The sequence below is a fragment of the Zea mays genome, chromosome 3 (genome assembly GCF_902167145.1).
Source record: "Zea mays cultivar B73 chromosome 3, Zm-B73-REFERENCE-NAM-5.0, whole genome shotgun sequence".
Classification (NCBI taxonomy): Eukaryota; Viridiplantae; Streptophyta; class Magnoliopsida; order Poales; family Poaceae; genus Zea; species Zea mays.
Window position 1 is genome coordinate 14321648 of NC_050098.1, and position 12728 is coordinate 14334375.

Sequence of the window (12728 nt, forward strand, 5' to 3'; positions counted from 1 at the left end):
TGACTTAATCGCACCCATCAGGCCTTTGCAGCTTTATGCTGATGGGGGTTACCAGCTGAGAATTAGGAGACTTGAGGGTACCCCTAATTATGGTCCCCGACAGTTACCAAGATCTGTTGTATATACATATGACTTATCAATGATTTTCAGGTTGTTGTAACTATCCAGTATCGTACAACTGACTTGTTACCTAGGGAGAAACACTGCATGAGTGTTGTTGGTATCCTTGTCTAGTGAGCGAAAGTCTCTCTTATCTTTTGTTTCTCTTCGTTTGATTCAGTCCAGTCATTTCCTTAAATTATTTATAGATATGAGGCGGAGGGGGTGATTCTTGCAGATTCTCCTAGAGGTGGAGGAGGATGAAGTGGTGATAGACTTCAAGCAAACTCCAAGTGTCGTGTCGACCTCTGCCTCCGCTCCCTGCACACATCCCTCCCAGTCGTCTTCAAGGTCCAGACCTCCTCCCCGCTCAAGTTCCTCATCAGCACGTTGCACAGTGTCGTGTCGTCGCTTTCCTCGGTGTCCATACGCGTCGTGCGAGGCGTCCCGCTTCATCTCTAATCACCTTTATGTGCACATCGTCCATATGTGACCCCCTTCTCCATATAATTTCAACAAATTTTACTCTTTTGGGCTCCGTGTAATTTCATTAGTAAAATCTCTACTAATTATTAATGCTTCAAAGTTAACCTGTCATTATGTGTTATATATATATTTTTATTGGTATTATATGATCCCGTTGCAACGCACGAGCACTCACTTAGTATAGTATAGAATAAAAACATACAAAATTATAATAAAACATACAATATTAATTAGTGTTTTTTTAAAAACAATAAAAACCGGTAAACACAATAAAATCCGACTAGAAATATCGGTTTACCGTCGAGAAATCTCTGAGCCCGTTTATTAAAATTTGAAAATTCAAATCGATCAAAAAAATTAAAACAATAAAAGCCGAGTTTTAAATTTAAATTATCAAATCGGTCGGTCTTCACCAGTTTTCTGTCTAAAAACCGATACCAGTACCTACCGGTTTTTACCCTTAAAATCCGTGGGCCACACCAAGGGGTGAAACCCCTACATTTTGCCTACTTTCCATCCAAATAATCATTTCCCCAAATTTTAATGTTTTCAATCTTCTATTCTGCAGCTGCATTCTTGTGTCATTTCTATATTTTTATTATTCGCGTGTTTACGTTTTTCTGTACTTTCGAAGGATATTTTTCTTGTTCATGTGTTTATGTTTTCGACTAAGGCCTTGTTCGTTTACGTCGGATTGCACCCGGAATCGTTCCGGTTAATCAAAGTTTATATAAATTAGAGAAGCAATCCGGTTAGGAATCGTTCCGACCCACCAATTCGGCACAAACGAACAAGGCCTAAAAATATATATATTCCGGGAGACGTAAAAAGGTGAACGCCACCTGCGAGTAGCAATAGCAACAGGCATGTAGCCCCGGTGCTGATGTGGCATGTCTGCCTCCACCCCTCCGCCACCACCACAGCCGTTGCCTTTGCCGCGAGCGACCGTAGCGAGGTGATTGCAATGGTGGCCTCCACTGCTTCCCGCCTCTCGCCCCCGCGCTTCAGCACCCCTTCCCCGTCTCTTCATCCTCCAAACCGCCGCTCGCGCTTCTCCCCTGTTCGCGCAGCCAAGTACGGCCGTCTTTGCCCCCCCGCGCGTCTGCCTTGACTCTGTTGCTCGGATATTCTCAGATGTCTGGGGAGGCTGGAGTAATGTTTGCATCACTAATTTAAACTAGGACACTATGAAATTGCAATTCAGTTTTTTTCCCGTCCATTTTATGCACCTTTATCTTTGTGCAACCCAGTTTAGCACAACTTGCTCCTCGTATGTGTGCAGCGCCCAGTGATGTTTTATATTAATCTATGTGCGTTTGATTTGATGCCCCTAGTTCTGGTTACTATCAACATCAACTCTTGTTGTTGCCATTGAGGTGCAAATTTAAGTTGATTGCTTCAGCTAACTAAGGTCACTATTGTAGGTTGTAGCTGCAGCTAATTATAGCTCTTAAGTTATTGAAGTCTATTTCATCTGTCAACAACTCGGTATTCAGTCATATGAACCTGTCATTGTAGGTTGGAAGCTGTGCTGTCTATTGGTGCTCATCTAATCCCACACCCAAGAAAGGTTAGTTATTTATTTTAACCGCATAATTCAAATTGTTCGGTGATCATTGTTTGCGTCCTTTTGCAATTGAGCTTGCCAGACATCCATTTATATTTTATATTCCATAGGCTGCAAGTGGCGGAGAAGATGCTTTCTTTGCCAATAGCGATGCTGGCGGAGTATTTGCCATTGCAGATGGTGTCTCGGGGTATTCCCATCTTTGTTGCAATAAACTGTTTTTCCACACAAAAGAAGTTCTGCAGTGAACTGCAGTCAATGTTTTTTTTACTTCTGAGTGTTTCTAGCACTTCCAATAAACATATGTTGTTTTCAGTAATATGCATTAACACATGGTTTTTATCCTGCTAGTCATTCTCTTATCTACTGACAGATGGGCAGAAAAGAATGTCAATCCAGCTCTATTCTCTCGAGAGCTCATGAGAAACAGCTCTAATTTCCTCAATGATGAGGCGGTATCTCTTGCTAAACCTCAACACTATTTATAGGCATCATTTTCTTTACTCTATGTGCTTGTAACAAATTCATGTCACATGGAAGTTGCAGGTCAGTCATGATCCTCAGATTCTTCTCATGAAAGCTCATGCTGCAACTTCTTCTATTGGATCTGCAACAGTGTAAGCATTGTTTCTAAAGTGCTATGTTTTATATGGCCTTACAAGTAACTCTTTGTTTTTAATGATACTTAAAAAGATGTACAATTCATTTCATGGTAATATAGAATCATCGCCATGCTTGAGAAGACCGGGACTCTAAAAATTGCAAGTGTGGGAGATTGTGGGTTGAAAGTTATTCGTAAAGGTAGACTTGAATGAAACAATATACAAATTATCTATTTTGTACCAATTCTAACCAGTGATGCTCTCCTCTTCTTCAACGACATACTAGGGCAAGTAATGTTCTCTATATCCCCTCAAGAACATTATTTTGACTGCCCATACCAGATAAGCTCAGAGGCAGAGGGTCAAACATATAAGGATGCATTGGTATGTACCTTCTTTTACTAATTCGTTTTTATTTATTATGTTTAGTCACCATCAATATGATACATCCATGTAAAGGTTTAAGCTTAAAGGTGGTGACTAGTTGGTATATGAAAGTCAATCTATTAGGAACACCCAATATTGGATTAATTAAATCTCAGTAAATAGGAAAAAAAAAGTGTCATTCACAATAAAGGGTCTGTTTGGATCCCAGGAGCTAAAGCAAAAATATCTAAGGTTTAGTTACTTAGGGGGTGTTTGAATGCACTATTGCTAATAGTTAGTTATCTAAAAAATTGCTAGTAGAATTAGCTAACTAACAAATAGTTGGCTAATTATTAACCAATTTACTAAAAGTAGCTAATAACTGAACTATTAGCTAGACTGTTTGGATGTATTCAACTAATTTTAGCAGCTAACTATTAGCTCTCGTGCATTCAAACACGCCCCTTAAGAGGTGAAGACCCAAACAGGAAGAGATGAAAGTGACTAAAATGGTAAAAAGGTATCAATCTAGTCAGCTAGCTCTTTCTGTTTGGATCCTTAGGTCCTAACTCGTGACTAAACTTTAGTCACTTTTGCTTTAGCTTCTGGGATTCAAACAGGCCCTGAGATTGTTGTATTGGTATATGTGAATGCTTCCTAGTTACTTTCAGATTTAGTGAGCTTCATGACAACAATCAATATGTGTGTATATGATCCAGCTGTTCAATGAAGATTTCTGATTTTCTAAGTCTGTTGGTCTGTCAGGTTTGCAGTGTAAATCTTATGGAGGGTGATATAATTGTGAGTGGTTCAGATGGACTTTTTGACAATATCTTTGACCAAGAGATTGTTTCCATAATTTCTGAGTCGCCAAGTGTAGATGAAGCTGGTAAATTTCTTGCTTCCACAACAGGGGTCATTGTACCACATGTTCCAGCCCCTTAAAACCATGTTAACCTTTTACACAGCAAAAGCATTGGCGGAGCTTGCAAGAAAACACTCGGTGGATGTCAGATTCGATTCACCCTACTCAATGGAGGCCCGGAGTAGGGTGAGATTGAAACATCTCTTATGATACTCTCTTCTACATGTCATTCTTTACATCGTCAATGATGGAACATGTTGCACTCCGGATATGCAGGGGTTCGATGTCCCCTGGTGGAAGAAGCTACTTGGAGGCAAACTAATAGGCATGCATAAGCTCTATACAAAAGGCCATGTTCTTTATTCTACATAGCAAGATCTGTAAGCTCATTGGTGCCCAAATTTTGTAACTGTAGGCGGTAAGATGGATGACATCACAGTTGTTGTCGCACAAGTGAAGACAGTAGTGGTCCCAGAGGACGAGGTAGACCTAAAAAAACACACATTTTTATATAAACGCAACGCTATTTCATCTTTTTCTTTATTTTTTATTGATGTGAATATGTGCTATTTCAGGTTCAGGGTGGCGACACAGAAGAACAAAAGGGGAATGAGCAGGGCGCTGCAGCTGTGGTTGCATACAAAATGAATGATGAAGAAGTAGCTTGAGTTCTGGGACCATCCTCATTTTCATTCTCTTCATTTTACTTTTCTGTGATGACTGTATTATACTGCACATAAAGGAATTGAAGCAAAATAAATTTGTGTGATTGTGTCTAGCTGTGCGTATATGCTCCCCACTCCCAGATTTTTCGCACCTTTACCGTTAATGAAATACGCCTTCCAAGCTGGGAAACGTACCAGGGGTAAGCCGTTTGTGACCGTTCTTTTTGCGCCGTCTTTTTGCATTTTAGCCCTTTTTAGGTTTTATTTTCACAAATACATCCTTTCCAGCTTCATTTTAAAAAATGGACCCTCAGCTCGGCGCCATCACTATTGTCGTCGAGTTATAACGTGTCGGCGCCAATTAGTTTGGCGTGTACATGTAAGAGCTGACGCCTACGTGGATCTGATGTAGCAGCACATCGGCGTCGACCTCGGCGCCATGGATCTCGGCGCCGACCTCAAATTCGTAGTACCTATCTCGCGAGACAAAAAATTCAGCTGGACTAGTCCTGCAAGGATAAGTGTAAATAAGTCAGCTCAAACGTGTAGTTCGTTATCCATTGATCCCAAAACTTCCTTTTATAATATACAAGGGAATCATGCACCAATTAAATAACGGACTGCAATAGCCCTGCAACTAAAAGTGAACATAGAAATAGAAATAATTTAACTAAGCTCATAATTTATTGCAAACCTTGGCTTGTAATAGACAGTGAACATACTACCCGTGTTCACTGCGTGCCATGTTGTTGCAAGAACACCGAGATGCATATTGTGGCTTGATATTACTGAAGATGGGATAATGGTTTGGTGCCTCAGTGCACGCCGAACTCCAACACGTAGCTCCCCATTCTCACCTCTATCATGTAAAATTTAAGGAACCGGGTATCGGTATGGTAGGCAAGTGTCAAAAAGGAGAGTTAAGAGCAACCAACATTAACTGCTCATCATAGCACAAAAATATGAAGGCATCCCCGCGACAAGACACTTGGCGCTCACAAAAACACTCCAACCACTTTGCAGGAGATGTCTCTGTGGCCGCCCTATTAAATGCTAAGTTGTAAATTTTAACAGGTATAAGATCATCAACTATCAAATTTACAATTTAGTTCACCAACAACAGAACACAACTTCATAAACCAAATAAACTAAGTATGAAGAAGAATCATTGATAAAATGACTTATCATCCAAAAATAAAAAAACTGATGGCCGGAGTGGGATATTTATATACACGGAGGTCGACGCCGAGGTGCTGCCACATCAGATCCACGTAGCCGTCAACTCTTACATGTACACGCCAAATTAATTGGCGTCGAAACTGAAAATAGCGTATTTATGAAAATAAAACTCAAAAAAGCTAAAATGTAAAAAAAAAAAACGGTCTTTTTGCGCGAGCAAGGCCAAACAACCAGTCGCTAAACCCCAAGGGAAGGCCCAAACCCTAAGCACAGAGCTCCCCATGGCAGCATCCACGGCGGCGGCGGCCGCGCGGAAGGGAGCGCTGACGGATCAGAGGTTCTCGGAGCTTTCCCCCGCGCTATCCCCGGAGGTGGTGGAGGCACTGGACCGCGGCGGCTTCCAGCGGTGCACGCCCGTGCAGGCGGCGGCCATCCCGCACCTGCTGTCGCACAAGGACGTCGCCGTCGACGCCGCCACAGGCTCCGGGAAGACCCTTGCCTTCATCGTCCCCGTCGTTGAGATCCTCCGCCGCCGCTCCTCCCCGCCCAAGTCACACGAGGTCGCCTCACGGCCCCTGACCTCTATACGTCCCTTGCTCTGACCTTCTGCAATTTCTGACAAAATTTGACAAAATTCTGCACTCCATTTCTCATTTTTTCATCGGTAAATGAATTGATATATTATATTTTTGCAGGTCCTTGCTCTGATTATCTCTCCCACGAGAGAATTGTCCTCGCAAATATTCAATGTGGCCCAGCCCTTCTTCGCGACCCTGAATGGCGTGTCGTCCATGCTCCTGGTGGGTGGGCTGGATATCAAAGCAGAGCTCAAGAAGGTAGAGGAAGAGGGCGCAAACATATTGGTGGGCACTCCCGGGAAGCTGTTTGATATAATGCACACTGATGCTCTAGAGTACAAGAATCTTGAGGTGGTTTCAGAGACAACGGAACCCTTTATGTGATCCTTTTATGCTGAATTTGGTGAAAATGTTGTGGCATTTATGTTAGCTCCATTTGTTTTTGTGTATGCATGGGAAGCAGATTTTGATCCTAGATGAGGCTGATAGGCTCTTGGATATGGGATTCCAGAAACATATTAACTTCATACTTTCAATGTTGCCAAAGCTGAGGAGGACTGGGCTTTTCTCAGCTACCCAGACGAAAGCTGTTGCGGACCTATCCAAAGCAGGGTTGAGAAATCCTATAAGGGTTGAGGTTAAGACAGAGGCAAAGTCCACAAGCAAAGATGCTGGACAGCAAGAGCTTGGTCCATCCATAACACCATTAGGGCTTCGGTTGGAGGTTCAATCAATATACTTCTTGTTTTATTATGATTGTGATCTGATTTTCTTGAATTCTAGCTGTTCCCTACAAAATCATAACCTTGTTTTGGTGCAGTATATGATATGTGAAGCATCAAAGAAGTCATCTCAGCTTGTTGATTTCCTTGTGCAGAATAGTGGGAAGAAAATAATGGTGTAAGTACATGATGACCTGAAATTTATGTTTGGCTACTTATTCTTAGTTGTATGTAGCATTGTGCTAACTTTTGAACCTTCCTATCGTGATTAATTGCAGATATTTTGCAACATGTGCTTGTGTAGATTATTGGGCTGTTGTTCTTCCACTAATTAAGTCGCTTAAAGGTTCTCCAATAATTGCTTACCATGGGAAGATGAAACAGGTTGGTAGAGCAAAGCACTTCTTTCATGCTTTCCCTGTCCAAAAATATGAGACACATTTTGACTGTCTAGAAGTGAGTTTGACTGGAAATTTCTCTTTGAATATTTTAGCAATAGTTCTAAAATCACGATAATAAGAATGTACATTTGAATATGAATCCAATTATATCAATTTTCAGTCACATATTATTCTTATATAATTTGTTGGTCAAACACGAATTTGGACAGTCAAAACATGCCCTGCATTTCTGTACGGAGTAAGTAAAATTTTCCATTTAATATTTTTCTAGAGTAATAGGGCATAGTCTTTGTCTCACCAAAGCAAAGACCAAGTCACATTACATTATTTGGATGTGATACAAGTGGTGTTCTAATGACTTCCTTCCCAGTGGTTTTCTTCATACTGATTTCATCTATCCTTTTTTTTCCTAATATGCAGAGCCTTCGAGAGAAAGCTTTGGCATCATTTTCTGCTCTTTCAAGTGGCGTTCTAGTCTGCACTGATGTTGCAGCAAGGGGTCTTGACATACCAAGTGTTGATCTGATTGTGCAGGTTATATTCTGCTCTTCCCTCCCTAAATTTGAATCTCATGTTCAGGCATCAGCTGATAGTAAGGATGCATGTTTGTTCATCCAGTATGATCCACCTCAAGATCCCAACGTTTTCATACATAGAGCTGGCCGTACAGCACGCTATGATCAAGAAGGGGATGCTATTGTTTTTCTCTTACCAAAGGTATTTTGTTCTGTGACGAGTCTTTGTTGTTCATTGTTCATTCTAGAAGTGAAATTAGTTCTTGTGCGTATTTGCTATATGCGCATGTCTGTGCAGTTCTTGGTTAGCATCAAAAAATCATAAGGTTACTTGCCCTGCAGGAGGATACTTATGTTGAGTTCTTGAAGCTTCGAGGTGTTCCTCTCACAGAAAGGGAATGCCTCGCAAACACTGATGATGTCATACCGCAGGTGGATTCTCTTGTACAAATACCATTTAGAGATAGAGAAGTACCTTAGGTTTTTTAGTCTAGATACCACTTGAAATGCCAGTGATATCATGCTATGGTAACGTAGAAAGGTTACCCTGCTTAGGAGACCAATTTCTAATTAATAACTAATATGCCACTTTGTGCTTCAGATTAGAAGTGCTGCGCTCGAAGATCGTAATGTCATGGAGAAAGGACTTAGAGCGTTTGTTTCGTTTGTTCGAGCATACAAGGAGCACCACTGCTCTTACATTTTTAGGTGGAAAGATCTCGAGATTGGAAAACTAGCTATGGAGTATGGTTTACTCCAGATCCCATCCATGCCAGAAGTGAAGCATCATTCTCTTTCACTAGAGGGATTTATTTCTGTTGATGATGTTGATATTACACAAATCAAGTACAAGTAAGAACTCTATCCCCAAACATAACATATTTTGCTTTTTTTTGCTGTGTTTTAAGTAACATCTAATTTGTTGTGTTGGATCTTGTAATAAATAAAATATCTATGTTTGGATGAAAATATGTGGATTGTTCACATTTGAATGATAGTTCAGTATTTTGTGATTTTGGGGCGACGTAAGAAGTCTTCAAGGAAAGGGCTATCAAAGAGGACACTTAGAAAGAAGATGACACAAGTAACATGTGGGAGAAAGATGACAATCTCCATTTGGAAGGGTGGTCTCAAAGTTGTGTGGAGCAACCAAAGGGATTGGAGGTGAAGCTATAGATACTTGGTGTGACGAGGAAGTCTGAAGGGGTATTAAGGAGTTTGTATCGACAGGAATATGGACAACATATGAAAGTACAAGGTAGCAAAGAGGACCATACGAGCTGTAAGTGGGGTGAAGGATAGAGTGTACGAGGATCTTTACCAAAGTTTGAGTAGAAAGGAAGGAGAGAAGGATATATAATATGATGGCTAGGGTTCATAAGGTTGATTCCAGTGGGTATCCGATGCGGATACGCAAATTAGAATGATGCGCATTGTTCATGTCTCGCAAAATGAAATGTTGCTCCAATAGAATGCGATGAAGAGAGAGAACTCGTGGATATGCGATACGATGGAGGGGAGCTTGGATGATGCACAACCACATCCACCGTCTGCGGAACGTGCTACAGTGTGATTTGATTGCGCAAAATGCGGATGTGAGCGTAGATATGGGAGTTGCTGCAGATAGCCTAAGAAAAAGGTAAGGGACCTTAACCAAGTGCATTAAGAATGAAACGGAGCCACCTCTTGGTGGAGGATGAGATTAGACATAGAGGCGAGTATTTTGATAAATTGTTTAATGGTGAGAATGGGGCTCAACCTTCTGGTTGGATGACTCTTTTGATGACACTAGTAGACGCTTTGTGCATAGGATCAAAGAATTTAATGGTATTGAAAAGGATGACATGGGTAAGAGATGGGCTCTCATGGTATCCTAATTAAGGCATGGAGATGTCACAAAAAACATAGCTATAGTATGGCTAACCAAGTTGTTAACCATATCTTTCGATCAAACAAGGTACCTGACAAGTGGAGAAGTATATTGATACCGAACTAGAAGAATAAGGGAGATATTCGAAGTTGTACTTGAAGATGTGGGAGAGTTATCGAGCATCGTCTGAGAGGAGTAGCAAGGGTCTCTATGAACAAATTTGGCTTCATACCCGAAAGTTCACCTATGAAAGCCATTTTCTTAATAAGACAAGTGGTGGAGCATTATAGGGAGCATAAGAAGGACCTACATATGATTTTTATTGACGTAGAGAAGGCTTATGACAAATTATCAATGAATGCTATGTGATGGGCTTTGGACAAACATAAAGTTTTAATGAAATACGATGGACTGTTAAGAAAATGTACAACAATGTTATGACTAATGTTCGAATAAGTGATGGAGACACATACGACTTTCCATTTAAGGGCTAGTTTGGGAACCCCATTTTCTCAAGGGATTCCTATTTTTCCAAGGGAAAATGAACTAATTTCCCTTGGAAAAATGGAAATCCCTTGGAAAAATTGGGTTCCCAAACTAGCCCTAAAATAAGATTGCATCAAGGGTTAGCTTTGAGCTCTTACCTTTTTGCATTGGTTATGGATGATGTCACAATGGAACATACAAGAGGATATGTCTTAGTGTATGTTTTTTTGTGGACAATGTAGTGCTAGTTGATAAAAGCTGGACAAGAGTAAATAGAAAATTGGAGTTTTGGTGAGAGACTCTAGAGTCCAAAGGTTTTAGATTCAGGAGAAATAAAATCAAATATATGAGATGTGACTATGACACTTCTACACATAGGGAAGAAGATGTTAGTTTGGAAGGACAAGTAGTGCCTAGAAAGGATATATTTTGGTATTTAGGATCAATGCTACAAAGAGACATGAATATTGATGAAGATATTAGGTATAGAATCAAAGCTAGATGGATGAAGTGGCGTCTAGCATATGACGTTCTATGTGACAAAAGGGTATACCATATTATAAGCTTAAAAGACAAGTTCCATAGGATGGCGATTAAACCTGCTATGTTGTATGGCGCAAATATTGATCTCAAAAAGACATGCTCAATGGATAAGTGGTAAGGAAATGTGTTTGTTGTGTTGGATTTACGGCCATACAAGAAGGGCTTGAGCCTCATACTATGATATACCTCATAAGCTTAGGTGCACCAATTCAAGAAAAGTTTGTCTAATATTGTTTGAGATGGTTTGGATATGTTCAACAAAGACATCTAGAGAACATAAGACATGCTACATAGCAATGAGAGGAGAGGCAGAAAAAACCTAAGTTGACATAAGAAGAAGCAGTAAAAGAAGATTTAAAAAGATGGAATATATCTAAAGATTGAGCTTTGAATAGGAGGGCATGAAAAAAGCTTTGTTGTATTGTGTTTTGTGATTTCGAGCGATAGTCTGCACTGAGTCTGATTTTTCCTTTTTTCCATAACCTACTCAGCACTTCGTAGTCGAAAGATGGTGCCACTAGTTCTTTTTGTGTGGTAGTATCACATTGGGGTTGACATGATTTTCTGTTTTGCTTCACTGCAGGGATAAAGCTCGAGAAAAACAACGCAAGAAGGCGCTGAAAAGGAAAGCAGAAGAGGAGGCTCAAAATCCAAAGCCGGAGAGGAAGAGACCTCCAGAGAAGCCGGAGAAGCCAAAGCGGAAGAAGACGGGCAAGCAGCGTCAGTCAATCCAAACCAAGGAGGACCTGGATGAGCTGGCGCACGAGTACCGGCTTCTGAAGAAGCTCAAACGTGGAGACATCGATGAAGAGGAGTACGAGAAGCTCACTGGGTTCGGAGATTCTGATGGCGAAGCTTCCGATGGGGATGGGAGCAACTTGGACGAGAGGAAGAAGGGCAACAAGGCGCAGAAGAAAACCAAGCAGAGAGGAAAATGCAAAAGTGGGTCTAAGAAGTTCGAAGGGAGGAGTAAATTGAGGAGCAAAAGAAGATAGGAAACCATAAAAATGTTTTTTTTTTGAAATGCTGATCCAATTTTACAGCAATTGGAATTTTGCACAGAAGCTGTGCATGCCCCACGGCTAAGTAGTGCCTTTTTCTTTGGTTTGATGATTAATGATGGGTGGTGACTGCTGAGCGGGAACTGGATGGGGCCTATGATATGGCCTGCTTATCTGAATCCTTTCAGTTTGGCTGAACGCCGAAAGAAAGGATTACATAAATTCTTCAGCAGGTTGCATCTTTGCACTCTGCAGTAACCCTCTAACTGATGGACATCTCAATATGGGCACCCGGAAGATAAGGGAAACATGTACCCCTTAGAGCATCTCCAATAGCTATGTAAACAACTCCCTAAATATGAATTTAAGAATTTTTTAGAAAAAATTTCTCCAACAATTATGTAGAGCAGGTCCTTAAATTTATAAACTCTCTACGAAATTTAATTTCATCCCTACATTTACTAACCTCATTGGACTCAATAAATCAATATTGGTTCTAAATCCATCGCTAAAATCATATTTCTACCACTGTTTTGCGTTGTCCTACCGTCTCGTTGACCACAAACATATCTTCAATGTCCCGTGTTGTCTTCATGTCGTCGCCACGACTTTCTGGTCTTTCATCAACAACTTTGATCTTCCAAGACATTATGAAAGATTATTGATGTGCTAGCTCCATTAAAAATAGAAAGCATACTCACTTTTTTGTTGACGTGCATAATTTTAAAAAATAGCAACTAATAAATAGAAAACCGTTGGAGCACACATATTTTTCTACTTCGT

At 40.7% G+C, this 12728-nt stretch overlaps 2 protein-coding genes across 3 annotated transcripts; both read left to right on the forward strand.

Moving 5' to 3' along the window:
* The first annotated feature begins 1460 nt into the window (after positions 1–1460).
* Positions 1461–4763, forward strand: LOC100282081 (uncharacterized). Of its 2 annotated transcripts, none has more exons than XM_008674635.2 (12): positions 1461–1540; positions 2104–2155; positions 2263–2342; positions 2526–2607; positions 2699–2769; positions 2874–2953; positions 3041–3138; positions 3886–4009; positions 4089–4171; positions 4262–4310; positions 4401–4468; positions 4561–4763. In XM_008674635.2, the coding sequence occupies exons 1-12, from the start codon at positions 1476–1478 to the stop codon at positions 4651–4653; spliced, it is 945 nt and encodes a 314-aa protein (XP_008672857.1). In that variant the 5' UTR covers positions 1461–1475; the 3' UTR covers positions 4654–4763. The 2 variants fall into 2 exon arrangements, with proteins under 2 accessions (XP_008672857.1, NP_001148466.1); NM_001154994.2 differs by having other exon boundaries at positions 1465–1659.
* Positions 4764–6094: 1331 nt separating this feature from the next.
* Positions 6095–12004, forward strand: LOC100280924 (ATP-dependent rRNA helicase spb4). The gene is made up of 10 exons (NM_001153844.2): positions 6095–6389; positions 6525–6758; positions 6871–7131; positions 7228–7307; positions 7408–7513; positions 7951–8064; positions 8149–8247; positions 8388–8477; positions 8647–8897; positions 11528–12004. Exons 1-10 carry the CDS (start codon positions 6111–6113, stop codon positions 11937–11939), a joined length of 1926 nt encoding a protein of 641 aa, NP_001147316.2. The 5' UTR covers positions 6095–6110; the 3' UTR covers positions 11940–12004.
* Positions 12005–12728: the final 724 nt, after the last annotated feature.